The 17,346-nt window shown below is 33.0% G+C and overlaps 2 protein-coding genes across 2 annotated transcripts in view; one reads left to right on the forward strand and one right to left on the reverse strand.

Annotated features, from left to right (window-relative positions):
- The first annotated feature begins 2,748 nt into the window (after nucleotides 1-2,748).
- LOC127747683 (uncharacterized) lies at nucleotides 2,749-12,443 on the forward strand. Its single transcript, XM_052261832.1, has 5 exons — nucleotides 2,749-2,779; nucleotides 6,463-7,167; nucleotides 8,032-8,314; nucleotides 8,447-8,507; nucleotides 9,261-12,443. Exons 1-3 carry the CDS (start codon nucleotides 2,749-2,751, stop codon nucleotides 8,208-8,210), a joined length of 915 nt encoding a protein of 304 aa, XP_052117792.1. The 3' UTR covers nucleotides 8,211-8,314; nucleotides 8,447-8,507; nucleotides 9,261-12,443.
- A 1,496-nt stretch (nucleotides 12,444-13,939) lies between these two features.
- LOC107490598 (pentatricopeptide repeat-containing protein At1g05600) overlaps nucleotides 13,940-17,346 on the reverse strand; it is a 7,747-nt gene continuing 4,340 nt past the window's right edge. The window contains exon 4 of the mRNA XM_016111380.3: nucleotides 13,940-15,938. Within this exon, the coding sequence (XP_015966866.1) occupies nucleotides 14,200-15,708 (1,509 nt within the window). The 5' untranslated portion in view covers nucleotides 15,709-15,938 and the 3' untranslated portion in view covers nucleotides 13,940-14,199. The remainder of the gene's footprint in view (nucleotides 15,939-17,346) is intronic.

The following is a 17,346-nucleotide window of genomic DNA, read 5'->3' on the forward strand; positions in this document are numbered from 1 at the left end:
TCGGGAGTTTCAATGGAAGCATCACAAATCCTCTTAGGCATTAGAACTCCAATATGGATGAAGGATCTTGGAACCAAATGTTTGTAGTCGTTGACTTCATAATGGAAATAAATACAGAAGGAAAATAGAAATCTAGGTGCTTGAGTAGGCCTAATGACCACGCTTGAAACCAAGTTTCCTAATAAGGTTAAATGTATCATGGCGATTAATTAAATTGGGTTGGTTTAGTAGTTAGTTTATTAGTCCGTTTAAGTAAGTGTCAATGATTTAAATTTTGCCTTTTACATGAAGCAATCTATTAGTCAATAACAAATTTTTAAATAGAACTCAATACCATAATAAATTAGTTTTAATTTGTCCAGCTAAAAGATATAATAAAAAATAAAAAAAGATGTATCATTACGATTTCTTTTAAGATAATGGCCAATATTACGAGGAGAAGTGTTAAGGAGTCAACAAATTTTGTAATTTGTAGTCATCAATTAACTATTGATAAAATTTTTAATGATATAAAATTTTATCTAATAATAAAAAAATATTATTTTTATTGATTAAATACTTACCAAATTTTAATTAAAATGTTGGTCCCTAAATTTTCTCTATTATGAGTCGTAAACTCAGATAACTCATGCTTGATAATTGAGGTTACACTCTGGTGGAGGCTTGTTATTCTTGATTGAAAAACAATTTCATTGTATATGGATATGGTTTACTAAAGCGGAGCCAGCAAAATTGGCCAAATCCATGGGACTAACTTATTTATCCGTTAAACGGATAGATTTTTACCTTAAAAATAAAGTCCCTTTGAATTTTAGGCTAAACTTAATGAGTTCAATTAATTTAAAAAATAGCAAATTTTTAGTTTATTTTTTCAATAAAAATCTATCTTTTTTTTCGCAATATTTTTTTAACTGTGCCAAAAATTTGACTCATCCATTAAAAAGGATGTCTGTTTAAGGTTTTGCCTTTTTTGTCCAAAAGTTACTTTTTGTTGTCCAAAATTTCTTTTAGTCTAAAGCTGATTTTTTTCATTTGTTTAAAAATAAAAAATAAATGGATTAACACGTGTATAATCTGTCAAATTAATTATAAACAGTTTAAACTTAAAAACTGAGATCTGTAAATAAATAAAAGATAAAACAAATCAGCCTATATAATTTTTAATTTAAGCGGGTTAGATCTAAACAGATTAATTAAACTAGTCCGGTTGAAAATCCTAAATAAAATGGTCATGGCTTGTATGATTCTATAAGAAAATAATTAATAAAGAGGAATATTGTAAATACAGTGGTTAATATCCCAAATCAACCTTCAAAAGGATTTTAGTAAGATATTTTTATTTCTAACAAAGTGGTCAAAATTAACATATTTTTCAGTTATACTACACATTCATATAATTTTGTATCTAAATTTATCTAAGTTGATCCAATACTAAAAAAATCTAATACCATTAAATGAAATGTGAAATACACGTGTCTAACACACACAAAATCACTCTTGCCGAGTGCTTTTTCTCTTTTCCCCGCGCTTCTTCTTATTCTTCTCCTCGCCTTCTTCTTCTTTGCCTTCTTCTTCGCCTTCTTCTTCGCGTTTCTCCTCCTTTTCATTCTCTTCTTTCTTTTTCACGTTCTTTTTTCTTCACGTGTTTTCTTCTTATCATCATTCTTTTGTTGTTGTTGCTGCTGTATTTTTTGTCTTCTCTCTGGTAAAGAAGTAGTAGAAGGTGATGAAGAAGAGTTTTGAATTGTGTAGAACAAAAATAAACCGAACATGTTATTATGGTGAAACAATTGTATAGTACTAAATGAATGGAATATTATCCATTATATAAATTCAAATTCGAACATATTTCTGTATAATGAACCAAATACGTACTCATGGTGAAATAATTGTATAATATTGAGTGAACTAAACATAATCCATTATATAAAATCAAATTCGAACATATTTCTGTATAATGAACAAAATACGTACTCATGGTGAAACAATTGTATAATATTGAGTGAACTAAACATAATCCATTATATAAAATCAAATTCAAACAGCTTTCTGCATAATGAACCAAACACAGTACTCATGGTGAAACAATCATATAGTACTGAGTGAATGAAACATAATCCATTATATAAAATCAAATTCGAACAGCTTTCTGCATAATGAATCGAACACGTACTCATGGTGAAACAATCGTATAGTATTGAGTGAACGAAACATAATCCATTATATAAAATCAAATTCAAACAGCTTTCTGCATAATGAACCAAACACAGTACTCATGGTGAAACAATCATATAGTACTGAGTGAATGAAACATAATCCATTATATAAAATCAAATTCGAACATCTTTCTACATAATGAACCGAACGCGTACTCATGGTGAAACAATTTTATATTACTGAGTGAATGAAACATAATCCATTATATAAAATCAAATTCAAACAGCTCTGCCTACAATTTACAGATTATCAATTCAATTCAGTACACCTCCGTCCATTCAATTCAAATTAGCAATTGCATTCTATTCAATTCGATTCAAAATTGAATAATCTAAACTTCCTCAATTTGATTCGTTTCATAAGAAAAATCCAAATCGCTCTCAATCAACTAATTTGACGTTGAGTCATTCATTGTTTCGATTCAGAAGTGCAGATCGAAGAAGAAAACGAAGAAGAATAGGAAGAAGATAAATGCAACGTAACCAGATCAAAAGAAGAAAATAAGAAAATGAACGCGACCAGAGGAAAACGATGAAGACAATGCAGATCAATAAGGAAGAACGCAAGTAGAGAACAAGAAGAAGAAGAAAAAGAAGAAGATGGTTTATGTTGCAGCAGAAGATTTACGTTGAGCAAAACTTTAGGTTGAAGCACGTTATATGTAGCGCGTGTAAGACATACGAGTGAGGGAGGGAGGGGAGCGCATATGGCTAATATTGCTTGGATAACTTGGATGCATTTTTTACATGGATGTAGAGTGTTATTATTAGCCAGCTATGCTACACATCCATGTAATTTTGTATCCAAGTTCATCCAAGTTGACCCAACACCAAAAAAATCCAATACCATTAAATGAAATGTGAAATACACGAGCTCAACACACATGAAACCGCTTTTACCCAACGTTTCTTTTCTTCTTCTTCTTCACATGCTCGTTTACGAACGGAGCATCTTCTTCTTATTCGCCTTCTTCTTCGCGTTCCTCCTCCTTCTCATTCTCCTCCTTCTTTTTCGCATTCTTTTCTCTTCACGTATTTTTTTCTTATCGTCATTCTTTTATTGTTGTTGTTGCTGTATTTTTTTGTCTTTTTTTCCATCTCTCTGGTGAAGAAGCAGTAGAAGGTAAGGAAGAAGAGTTTTGAATTGTGCAGAACAGAAATGATGAACCGAACATGTTATGGTGAAACAATTGTATAGTATTAAATGAATGGAACATTATCCATTATATAAATTCAAATTCGAACATCTTTCTGTATAATGAACCAAACACATACTCATGGTGAAATAATTGTATAATATTGAGTGAACTAAACATAATCCATTATATAAAATCAAATTCAAATAGCTTTCTGCATAATGAACACGTACTCATGGTGAAACAATTATATAATATTGAGTGAACGAAATATAATCCATTATATAAAAGCAAATTCGAACATCTTTTTGCATAATGAACCGAACGCGTACTCATGGTAAAAACATTGATGTAAAAACACCTAAAATAACTTATCATTTCTATTTACATTGTTTAATATTTTATTGTTTATCTATATTTTTTATTATTAATAAATAATCCTAAACTCTCAAATAAATCATTTTATATTAAATTGTGCTTGTTTATATACAAAACAGGAGACAGAAATATAAAAACATAAAATTATATTTGATAAATAATATGTAGACATGGATATTAGTATATTTTTTATTTTTTTGATTAAAAAACACAAAATATTAACAAAAATTTTTTATTTATTTTTTATTATTTTATCAAATTTTTTTGAATAAAAAATAAAAATTAATCAAGGATATAAATATGGATATGCTAATAAGTAGAATATTTAGAATGACAAAATTCGTAGACATGGTTTAGACCTCATTAATAAACTAGAGTAACATAGATTTTGGATAGTCCCACAATTAGAAGACCAAACTTGCATTTAATCGAATCAGTATAAATGTAAGCACGCATATTTAAGAAGCAACACTTAATAGGTATATATATGCATTTTAGTTGACACAGAATTTTACACACCGAGACTTTTTTAGCCTATGTTTGATTGGAAGGAAAGAAATAAAGAGGAAAGAAATAGAGAGAAAAGAAAGAAAAAAAAAGAAATTGAGTGGATTTTTATTTTTTTTAGATGTGTTTGGATGAAAGGAAAATAAGAAGGAAAGAAATGGTATAAAAAGATAATTTTACTCTTATATTATAAAATATATTGAAAAAAGTAAAGGAGTAATATTGGAAGTAGAGAGAGATAAATAATTTTCTCTCCATTTTCTCTCCATTGTTGGAGGGAAAGAAAATTAGTGAGTCCCACCAATATTTTTCCATTCATTTTTCTTCCTCTCCCATTTTTCTCCTCAACCAAACAAAGGAAAATAACTATTTTCCTTCCAATTTCTTTTTCTTCCTTTTCTTTCTTCCTATTTTTTAATATATTTGACAAATTTCTAGTAATAAAAATAACAGTACTAATAAAATAATTTTTTTTTTGAGAAATTGTAATTTACATCTTTTTTTAAAAGATTTTTTTTTCTTGAAAAAAATATTTTTCATGTAATAAATAAATAAAAAATACTTTTATACTATTATACTCAAACATAATTAATAAATAAAAAAACTTTTTTACATAAAATATCTAAATATAAAATTATTTTTATTTTTTTATAAAATTAAAAAAAAATAACTCAAAAAAATCTTTTTTTAAAATTTCATCCGAACAAACCTTTAGGTGAAATATAATTGCCTTTGACTTTAGCAAATGTGTAGGTGAACAGTGAACAGTACCCTTAATGGACCTCTTGCATACAAAACTTCCCTATCCATATTAGTTTTTTATTTTATCTTTATATAAATAAAAATAAAATAGTAAAACAGTAATATACGTCCAGATATCTCAATACCTGTCCAATTTTGTACTGTTTTTGGCTTTCCTCCGATCAACATCCGTTCTTTTTGCTATGGAAATAACAATTCTATCCTACATATACAATGGTAATTACAAACTTTGCCCCTTTTGCTAGAATTTCAATCCTTTTTAAAAATCTCATACCTGGTGTTAGGTTTTTTGGGAAGACATTTGTCCAGGAAGTTAAAGAGAGTGAATGTATTAATAATCTCAAAACCACCATTTAGCAGAGAAAAACGAAAATGCTAGTTTTTAATTGGATAAATAGTAAACAAGAGATTGAAAACTCATTGTGTTTGATGGAGGAGAGAAAAAAATAGCAATTTTTTTTTCAAATTCTAAAGTATCTTTTTATCTATTATGTTTAGTGCTGCTAAAGCATCAACAATTCCAAAATAATGAAAGGGTAATAGAGCATACTACAATAATTCGAGCATGATCGATAGCAAATTTTGGCATAATTTATTAAAAAAATTTAAATTTTAATTCTTAGAGATGATTGGATATTTGCTCATCAGAAAAAAAGCTAGAAGTTACAAATGTCATTGTCTATGGGGCGCAGATGAAGCCTTTCTTTGCCTCCACTGATTAGCTGTGGACGGAGCAGAAACTTGTCAGGAAACGCACAAAGTTTGTCGTCAGCACTAGCACTCGAGGAGATAAAAGAGCCTCATTAAAGAGCTCATCAACAATGTCCAATCCTCTTCTTTCTCTTTCTCTCACCAAATGTAGCCTTATTTTTTCATGATGGCTTTTATTTTTGGCCTCAAGGAGCACTTAATTAAAAATAGAGTCCTACATCTTACTAAAATTATGGTAATTTTTTTAAGGCTTTATTCAACGAATTTGTATCAAGAATTATAGAATTTGATAAAAAAATTAGAGAGAAAAAAAGAGATATTCCTAAAACTAGAGACAAAGAGAAAAAAAAGAGAGTTTTAAATTATTTTATGCATATCTTACATTATTATACCATCTTTCTATTTATAGTATAATTTTTTAATTAGATTAGTCAATACTAATCTTATCATTATCCTATCCTTCAAAACAACCTTATTCTTAAGGTTGCCAAAAAAAAAAAATCTTAAAAATTGTAAAAACTAATTACAAGTAATAAAAGTAATAAAAAATATCAGCAATCCTAAAATAATATTTTCTATGGCACTGTTTAAAAAATTTACCATCAGATCCCATTGAAAATAATTTAATCCAACCCAAAACCAACAAAATATAATTACTAAATAAATCTGAAATGGACCCAAAAAGAGTAATAGCTTGAGAATTGGGCTCAATATATCATCAATCACCTCCTGAATTTGGAACTGGGCTTCAGAAATTAAGCATTGGTCCAAAGCATCACTTACCCTAATTTCCTTCTCCTTCCAGGCAGCTCCAGCGGCTTCTTCCTTCTCTGCCCTGAGTGTCGCTGCTGCCCGAAAAACCGCCGTCGGCGAGCCAAGCACCACCGTCCGGCTCCAACGGCTCCTTCTCCATATACCTTCGGTTCCGTTCGCACTCCCTCCTGCCGAATCCACCGCCAGCTGCAGCAACCCGTCGCTGTCTTGTGCCCCGTCGCGATTCCATGGAAACGCCGCCGCCACCTGCTTCTTCATCGTTCGAGCTTCCTCCTCGCAATCCCAAGGGAAGACTGCCGCAAGGAGTGGAGATGGCCTTGCCAAGAACGAAGAAACGCACTGGAACCCTCCGCCACACCTTCGAGGATCTCCGGCGCCGTTACCGAGGGTCAGATCTGGTGGTGCGTCATCGTCGAAGCCGCCCCCTCTGTGCAGCACTGAAGCGTCGTCAGTGCCGACCAAGACCACCGCATTCGAGTTCAGATGCGGTGGTTTCGGTGGCGGTCGCGGCACCCTCACCTTTGTCGGTTTTGGATACGCGAACTCCACCTGCTCCAGCGCCATCGCGAACGTCACTGCTGAAGACCCCGCGAGAAAAGTGGGCCTGCTTGACTCGTTGAAGGACGTTCTGATTTCTCTACTATTATTGCGATCTGCTACCGTCTTCGTAATTATTCCCGAGAGTAAGTGATTTTCTTGATTTGGAGGTAATTATGATTACAGTTCTGGAATTGAATTTTGAAATCCTGCTTGATCTGCATTATCTGGTGATGCTACGGGTTGAACTACAAAACTGAACGCTGATTCTTCTTCTTTTGCTGCATCTATGATTGTTGAATTTTGGCAAGAATTTGGTTGTTGTTGCTGAAATTGTGATACTGCTTCATTGTAATTACAAATTAACAATAATGATTGTTGAATTGTTGTTTGATATGGAGTTTCTGTTGAATTTGCTTGTTGTGGTTGAAATTGAAACTTGAAATCTGATGATGAATCTTCTGATGAATTCGGTTCTAGAACTGGACCTTGGTCCAAGATCTGATTTTTCTTCAGCTTCTGAATTTTTTGCTGCTGGATTTGGATTGAATTTTCTGTTTCTGATTTGGCTTGAATCTGGCATATTGGAGGCTGCTGGAGTCGTTGATGATCGTTCAAAGTTGCACAAATTTTGGTGCAAGTTGCCCGAATTTCTGCAAGTATCTTGGTTCGATTTTCATAATTTGAATTCAAGTGATCTAAGCTAGTTTGAATCTGCTCCCAAATTGGGTCATCATAGGAATTTGGCATGGTGTTCAATGAAAGCACCATTTGATAGGAATATGTATCAAGAATTAGAGAATTAGATAAAAAATTAGAGAGAATAGAAGAGATATCCCTAGAACTAGGGCCAAAGAGAGAAAGTAGAGTTTCCAATTACTTCATGCATATCTCACATTATTACACCACATTCCTATTTATAGTATAATAGTATAATTCTCTAATTGGGCTAGCCCAATACTAATCCTATCAGTATTGTTATTAAACTGTGTATTTATGTTCTTATTAAGCTTCATGCTTTGCTGTTCATAGCAACAAACAAAGCACAGAGCAGAGTTTGAGGAAATATGAGTTTTGGGATCATTGGAAGCATGGAATCGAGGAGGGTACGAAGCCTCAGGTGTACAATGAAGAGCATGACAACAAGGATCTTCAACAAGGTGTTGCCGCAGCAAGAAACAGAGATTAGAGAACTGGCTGTCAGAAAAATAGAACGGCGATGGAATCTGCTGCACGTCACGCGCTCGGAAAAGATTCTTTCCTTCTTTCTTATAATTTTGATTTGCTTACTAGGTAAGTGGAATCTAATTTTGTTGCAGCCAAAGTCCTTTGCAAATTCTGAATTGTTTGTTATCCGTTAGAATTTCTTGCTAACTTTATTGCTATTTGTTTTTCTTTTTAACTCATTTCCTGTGTTTTCTTAAGCTATGCAGGAAAAATTGGGAGAGCTCGAGACAGCAGATAATGTGTCAGTCATATGCAGAGGGTAAGCATTTCTTTGGGTAAAGCAGAAATCAGTAATTGCTGATATATGATATAAGAAGAATGATGAAATTGATTACGAGATCTACTAATTATTGTCTCAATTAGAAGTTCATGTGGTTCTTATTTTTATCAATTATTATGATATTGGTATGGCTTAAATTTCGGTTTGCCGCAAAACATGGAAAGTGCAAGTATAATTGTACTTTTTAACGAATGAATCCTTGGTTTCATTGTTAAAGATTGTTCATGAAGTAAGGCTGAATTTGTTGTTTGTGGTATCACTTGGATTCTTTAAATATGGATTTGTGTCAAATTTATTAACTTCTCTTTTATGTTATCCCAATTTGAAACATTTTTATATAGTTGTGGTTGTTTGGAGTATTGGGTAATCACTAAAAGTTGTGCAGTATCTGTGGAAATACATGACTAAGATAATTAGCAACTAGATTGTTTGAAAATTTAGTTGCCTAACATTATGTATTGTTACTTCTGAAATGGAGCTTCAACTGATAGTAAAACAGAGGTCTTCAGGTCAGTCTTTATTTAATGAATTGAAGCACCGTATATTTTTTTTAGTCCATCTATTTTTCTCGTGCTTAATCAAAATGGTTGACTTAATTGTGCAAATGGAAAAGTTTACTATTTCAATATTAATTAATAAAAGCATTAAACCCGAGCAATTCATACTACCTGTTCTCTTTTATTTTTCTATAAATTTAACTGAAGGTTTTTGTTTTCTGTTTCCAATTTACAGATGACGATGAATTTGATGAATGTTACTTCCAAAAGAAGTACATTGAAGGTAATTCTCCATTATAAATAAATAAATAATAAAATTGGATCTTCTAAGTTTCTCCCTGTTCTTAAAGAGGAGATAGTATTGTCTTTTCCTTAAGAAATTATGCTTTCTCTATGTTAGGGAGATGCAAAAGGGTTCAGATGTTCTCATGTTTTAAGTTGTGTTTCAATCTCCACCATTAAAAGGTAAACATTTAATTTTAATCAATGACAAAGATTGAAACATGACAAACAACATGAAAAGACAATAGAAGATCCAAATACAGCCAAAAAAAAGAAGGAATGGAATCAATAATGTGATGCACGAATGTCATGGTGGAGAAATCATTGAAAACTTTTGAAGTGGTTATCTGGTCATCTGACATTTGCTTGATTTCCTGCATTTTGATTATTATTACACACAAATTAGAACTTAAGAGGTGCCTTTTTGCATTATTTTAATTATTACTCCCATGCATGTTGGCATGTGTGGTTTAGATAGGAAAAAATGAGATATTTTAATAGGAAAATGTCTAAACTCAACCATTTAGAAATTTGTCAACTGAAGGATAGTTCATTGCTTTGAAAATAGGGTACAGAGTTATCAAAGATGTTGCCCTGTTCCAATTTGTTCTTTGTTTCTTGATCCACATGTTAACAAATTTGAATTCTGAAACAATTTAGAGCATAGAAAATGCTATCTTCTATGAGCAGCAAGTGGAACATTGATTAAGGGCTACATTAGCTGTTTGCTTACTCATTTACTCTCTAGAGTGTTGTGCAAGTATAGTGGTTATGGTGAGGAGAATGAGGAGGAACAAGGAGAAGAGGAAGAAAATGGAGAGGAGGAATAGTTAAGGAAACAAAAAAAAAAAGACTTTTTTAAGACTTTCTTTGTGCTACTCTGCCAGTCTTCTGGCTCTGACTTACCATATTTGGAACACAAATTATAACCCGAGTTGCTTTCTCTTTTTTGGCGCCTTTTACATTAACACATTAATCCATTATTCCGAGTTAATACAATCTTTATCTTATTTTATTTTTTTGGTGACGAGAAAATTAGAAAGCAAGAATTTATTCGCATTCTGATTCAGAGTAAGGTTTTTTTTGTTCACTCTTCTCTTTTATTTTTTTTAATGATTGATTCAATGCAATGTATTTTTTTATAATATAAAAAAACGTTTTTTGGCAGAAGGTGAAACGGAGCAGAAAAAAATTCTTTTTTTTTTTCAGCCATGATGATCATCAACGGTGATCATCAGGATCCGAACATTGTTTTCGTGTTCTGCTAGCAACACCGTTAATGATCACCATGGCTGAACAAAAAGTTTTTTTTCCTCTGTTTTTCGTGCTCCATTTCAACTTCTGTCAAAAATACGTTTTTTTATTTATAAAAGATGCCTTGCATTGAATCAATCATTAAAAAGAAAAAACAATAAAAGAGATGGTTGAACAAAAAAAACCTACTATGAATCAGAAAGTGAATGAGTTCTTGCTTTCTAATTTTCTCGTCACCGAAAAAAATAAAATGAGATAAGATTGTATTGGTTCGGAATAATGGTTGAAAACTTGAAATAGAACATAAAGTGATGAAGCTAAACTCATAGCATAATCTTTTTCTTTTTATTTGTAAAAATAGAACGGCTTAGGGAGGAAGCAGGGTGGTAATGGAGAGAACAAAAAAAGCAGGTGGCAGAAGACAGAGGCAATGGCAAATCTATAAAGTTTCTGTCTACTGTATTAACACTCTACTGTATTAATGTGTTAATGTAAAAGCCCCAAAAAAGAGAAAGCAACTCAGGTTGTAATGGGTGTTCCAAATATGGCAAGTCAGAGCCAGAGGACTGACAGTGCAGCACAGAGAAGTCTTAAATGTCAGAAGACAGAGGCAATGGCAAATCTTTTTCTTCCTTTAGAGAGTAAATGAATAATGAACCACTATACTTGCACACACTCTAGAGAGTAGATGAGTAAGCAAACAGCTAATGTAGCCCTTAATCCATGTGAAACCTTAGTACTAAAAGTAACACCAAAAAGCAAAGTAATCAAAGAAGCTCTATCTCTATTCGACTTGGCAATTACAAATAATTCAAGTCGCACAGGCAATGTTCCGCTTGCTGCTTATAAAAGATAGCATTTTCTATGCTCTAAATTGTTTCAGAATTTAAATTGGTTAACATGTGCATGAAGAAACAAGAACAAATTGAAACAGCGGCAACATTTTTAACAATTCTGTACCGTATTTTTCAAAGCAATGAACTAACCTTCGGTTGACAAATTTCTAAATGGTTGAGTTTACCATTTTTCCATTAAAATATCTCATTTTTTCATATGTAAACCACACATGCTAACATGCATGGGAGTCATAATAATTTGTGGGTGTAATAATAATCAAAATGTTGGAAATCAAGCAAATGTCATGGGCCACCATGACATTCGTGCATCATAGGTGCTACACTCAAACACTCTAGTTTTATTAAAGAAGGAGCAGCCACAACTAATATCAAAGTAAATTTAAAATGCAATGGGAATGATTCATTAGTGCCTAATTGTTTTTCACCAACGTAGGTGCACAAATAAATAAAAAGACACTACAAAAAGAATTGGTATTTTACTGTACTTTTTGAATTATTATATAATGGTTTTAACTGCTATTATAATTAAGAATGACAATTTAAAAAAAATTATACATTTAAGTCTTTTTGTTAATTAAGTCCAATAAAATTGGTCTAACATAATAAAAATCAGTTTTAACTAGTATTATGCTAAGTTTTACTGATGTTCATTTTACTCATGGACTAAAAATTTAGCCCATTGTACACATTGTACGCATAGGTCATTGGCTTCCTAGCACTATCCAACCCTAAACGGTTTTTTACTGTTTCAAATGAGAGTTGAAAATTGTTATTTTTGTTATATTAAAATGACGATTTAATACAACCGTTATTTTTACTAGTATTGTAAGAATTGGACCGGATCCGTTAGTTCGACCAAAAAACTGATAAATCAAACTTTCAATCGGTCCAGTCTAGTGATACAGGTGAAAACCAGTTCAACTAGTTAGTTTACTAGTTTAATGAAGTAAGTGTTGAGGTTTGAATTTTGCCTTGTATATTCAGCAATTTATTAAACAGCTGCAAGCAGCAAATCTTAAAATGAAGCACGACAAATTAATCTTTAGTCTGTCGGATTGGGAGATACCGTGAAAAAAAAAATGCACAAGTAGAAGAACAACCATTCAATTGGTACAGAGCCCTTATGACCGTTTCTCAAAGCAATTCTTAGTTCAGTTAGTTGGAGAAAAAAAACACATACAACTTAAATTTTTCAAATACAAGCACTTTAACTCAGGGTTCCCCATTAACAGCTAAAAAATTCGAACGATCAAAGAACAAGAACAATAATTGACAAACAAGATCACAAGTATTAAAGCTAAAGAGATTAAGAGACAAGTATTAACAGAGATGTCTCAGCCTCATCAACATTTGAAGGCAAATGAAGAAGCCACATACCTTAGAAATGAACAAGTAATGTATGAAGGGAATTCACATTGAAAAGTCTTGCTCTAAGTTTCTTTGTATAAGTTTGACAGTGAGATGATAAATATGGACATAAGAAATCACTACATAATCTCAAAAAGAATTATACAGATGTATTATCTCACTAGAAGGCTTACTAGATGGATGATCTCTTTCAAAAGCAGCATGAACAAGTTTTATGTCTACTAATTGTAAGAAATCAAAATTATTGGCATTATAACTCTATCAGAACAAGCTTTTTTACCACATATACAGTTTTCATTGATAGACATTGCCATTTGTGTCATCTCAAAAGTTAGCAGCAGCTTGTATTTATATGTTGATGATTACCGTTTGTTGCGTGGTTTCTATTCCATGGTGGATCCATTAGCTTAACCTGCTCGACAATATCGCCCTACACTTGTGCCTTTTCATGGTTCAAGCGTTAAAATGAGAAAACATTAGTTAAAGACAACAATAATAAAATAAAAAATCTAAGAGTAAATCTAAGTAACAAACAATATAATAGATGATTAAATTAAATTAATATGAGGGAGGAAAAGTCATTGTGTGTACCTCCAAGGTCTCAGCAGCTTTGTTTAAATCCAGCAGTTTTGGTTAACAACCCTGCCACATCCACATGACATGGTTGGCCATTACAAGAAAGCACCACATTAATGAAAAGTGAAGAACCTCTTAAAAAAATTACCATTGAGCATTACAGAGAGAAGATTAATTGATTATGGACATACCCAAGGAACTGTCATAAAGAGAGGGTGTTTCAAGTAAGAGTTTGAACCATTGATTCAGTTTCCCATACAATCAGAAAAAAGAATTTGAGCATTAAAGTTAATGTGAAATATCAATTTGAGCATTTTACAACAATTTGTTTTATAATTGTTGACACCTACATCAGCAATTTTAATTTATTTGATTCTTATGATGTGAAGAATTGCAGGTAAAATAATGGTTTTTGATAATTTTGTTGTAAAAATCGTCTATTTCTAAGTTGAAATTATTAGGGATATTTAAAAAAAAAATTAACACTATTTCCTACAATATAACTGTCAACCAAACCCAGGAAATTTGATTCTTAAGATTATCATTCTCAGGATTCAGGAATCATGTACCAACCAAATTCTCAACCCAAACATTCCCAGGAATCTGATTCCCAGAGAAAATCCGTCCACATTATTCTCATATTTTGGGTGGATAGAAAACATAGCAAAAATCTATCCCAAGGGCCAAGACACTAAGAGAATTGTATCAAATGATATATCTGTATTTCTACTAATGTGATGTCTTTGAAGCTAATAGAGCAGCACTAAAGTAAATAAAAGAATTTGAAGTATAGTATTCTAGTAATTTAGTTATTATACAACTACAACAGTAAAAGAATCATAAACTTGTTAGGCAGCTAAATGTCTCATTATACACTTCCATCTTATCCAAGACACAAAACAAAGATGTCAATGAATACCATACAGAAACTTCTGGAAGCTTTCCTTGGCTTATCATTTCCTCCAACCACATAACAGCTTCATATTGTCTTCCAAGACCGCAAAGACCCTTAATCAGTGAATTGTAACTGTCTTCACAAGGCCAATATGATTTATGTGACATTTTTTCCATAATTTCGCTTGCTTCAAGATATCTCCTTTCATGACAAAGCATTTCCAACAAAATGCAATAAGTTTCCTTGTCAGTATTGAAACCTACTGTTTTTGACATCTTATTCAAACTCTTGAGCACCGCCGTTAAAAATCCGAGATTATGAAGGTTTTTCAAGAGAATAGTGTACATTCTAGCAGTTGGAAGACAATTTGCTTCCACCATGTCCTCCTCAATTGCCTTTATAGCTTCATCCACTTTACTAACCTTGCACAATGCAGCAACCTTTGCCTCAAAGATAGTGTGTGTTGGTTTAAATCCTTTGCTCTGCATTTCAATAATAACTTTATCGGCCTCGTCGATTTTCCCTTCGCTGTATAGATCAACACCCATGGCTGTATAACTTGCCAAACTAGGAACTGAGCCCCTGACTAAAGCTTCATGAATCAAGCGTTTAATGCCTTCTATATCTTTACCATCACGACACTGACCAAGATCAAGTCGGTTATAACATCGCTTGGGTGCTTTCAGTCCTTTCCTCAAGATTTTACCTAGAATCTCCATAGCTTCATCGAATTTTCCCTCATCACACAAAGCATCCAAAAGTGTTCTATAAACTACAATATCCTCACCGTTACCTTTTTGCGATATTCTCCAAAACATTGAATACAAAAGATGTGTGGCCTCATGTAACCTCGTATCATGGCACAATCCCTTCATCAAGATCACATAGCTGTCCCTATTCGGGTAGCAACCTTGAAAATCCATCTCCTGGAATATCTGCAACGCCAAATCAGAGCGGCCCTTCTGGCAGAGAGCATACATAAACAAGTTCAAGGCTGGAACACGAGACTTCACCGCCCAGCCACAAGAGCTCTCTACAAAGAGCCGGTAAGCAGATTCAAGCCGGTCCTCATTCACCATTATCTCCATCAGGGTATTGAAAGATTCAGTCCAATTCACACAATTAAAGCGAGGAATATCCCTATACAAAGAGACAGCTTCATCTAGCATCCCAGCTTTCACATACGTCTTGATAGCAGACACAAAGATTGAATCTTTGCACTCACATGAATCCTCCCTCATCTGCTCAATCAAACCCCTCATGTCATTGATCCTCCCTGAAGCTCCAAGGATGCTGATCATGGTTGCATAGACAGGACCATTGTGGGAGAAATTAGGATACTTGGTTTTGGCATCATTGAAAATTTGAAGAGCCTTTGAAGGGTTCTTTTGGGTTCTTATAATCTGAGAAAGGTAAGTGGGTGTTAACACCCTTGGCCATCTTGTAGCCATGTAACTTAGAATTATTCAACACAACGCACTAAAACTTCTCTCTTTCGCTCTCACTTCCCCAAAAAATTAGCTAATAACATTTTTAACTCGACATGAACTAGTTCTACTGATACACACAAAACATAACAATGATCATAAGTTAAGTGAATGTTTCACTATAAAAATAAGTGATATTTAGGTGTTTCACTACCTCACACACTCCTGCATCTATCCAGAGGTGATTCAAGAACCTGAAACCAGAAGGAAAAAATTCAGGTGAGTGCAACATAAAAACCCACAAGTTTGGCATTTAGCAACATGATACATATCCAAATATCACCTTTTAGTCATCAATATTTGTTTAGAATTCCCTTTATCTCATAATCTATATCTCAACCTTTGTTTCTCCTTTTCTAATTTTTTTTTCTCATTTTATTCCTCATCATCACTTAATTGTAAACTATTAGTTTGTAATTCAAATAGGTTCCAAAATGATTCCAGAGATGGTGTTTCATCTACTTCTCAACTTTTTCATATATTAATAATAATAATAATCTGTGATATGATAAATCAAGAACTGCAGACCATCATATGCAAGACACTTACTACATTGTGTTTAATGATAGTGGACTAGTGGTGAAGTGAACCTAAATGGCAAGCAAAACAGAAGCAAACTAGGGCCTTCATCCTTCCATATGTGTTTGATTACATTCAAGTGACAAGCAAATCAGAAGCAAATTAAGGTTCCAGAATGTTAATTGGTTCAATTTTTCATAAAGCAGTAGGATCTAGTCATACACAAGAAAATTAAGGTTCTATTTGGGCAGGACATATCACAACGATTAAAGAGCTCCAGATGAATTGAATAAAGTTTAATCACACTATTTTCATCTCATAAAGAGTTAAACCAGAACTAACCTATTAAAAAAGCTAGATAAACTTAAAATTAAGTGGTAGTAGAACTGTCCTGAGATACAAATTAAAAGGGAGTAATGTTGTTGTTAAAAGGGATTGATCCATTATTTATATATCTATATATCTAATAGAAGCATGCAGAAAACGCAGATGTGGCTATCATCAACATTAAATGAGCAAGGGTTCTCGCGTTTTCGTGAACGGACGAGGGTAAATAAGCTAGTTCACAAAGGAAAAGGTAAAGGTCGAAGCGACAAAAGGTTAAGATTTGGGACATGGAACATAGGCACTCTAACAGGAAAGTCCATGGAGGTGGTGGACACCATGACAAGGAGGAAGATTAACATTATGTGCCTACAAGAAACGAAATGGGTTGGTGCAAAGGCTAGGGAGTTGGATTCTTCTGGTTTCAAACTTTGGTATACAGGAAAGGTGAAGAATAGGAATGGAGTTGGAATAATTGTGGATAAGCAGTGGAAGAAGGACGTAGTTGATGTCAAGAGGGTGGGAGATCGGATCATCTCTATCAAACTTGTGGTGGAGGGAGGTGCTTTCCATGTGATTAGCGCCTATGCACCGCAAGTGGGTTCGGACGAACAACACAAGATAAGGTTTTGGGAGGATCTAGAGAGTTTGGTTCAAGGCATACATTTGGGAGATAAGATTTTCTTAGGAGGAGATTTAAATGGCCATGTTGGGAGAGAAGTGACTGGATATGGGAGTATTCACGGAGGCCATGGTTTC

This window comes from Arachis duranensis, chromosome 5, assembly GCF_000817695.3.
Source record: "Arachis duranensis cultivar V14167 chromosome 5, aradu.V14167.gnm2.J7QH, whole genome shotgun sequence".
Lineage (NCBI taxonomy): Eukaryota > Viridiplantae > Streptophyta > Magnoliopsida > Fabales > Fabaceae > Arachis > Arachis duranensis.

Excerpts from the sequence above, each read along its gene's own strand:
- LOC127747683 (XM_052261832.1), top strand. The coding sequence starts at position 2,749 with ATGAAGACAATGCAGATCAATAAGGAAGAAC. Across the intron at positions 2,780-6,462 it reads GCAGATCAATAAGGAAGAAC|AAATTAAGCATTGGTCCAAA; the intron begins GCAAGTAGAGAA and ends ACTGGGCTTCAG. Across the intron at positions 7,168-8,031 it reads CTTCGTAATTATTCCCGAGA|CTTCATGCTTTGCTGTTCAT; the intron begins GTAAGTGATTTT and ends GTTCTTATTAAG.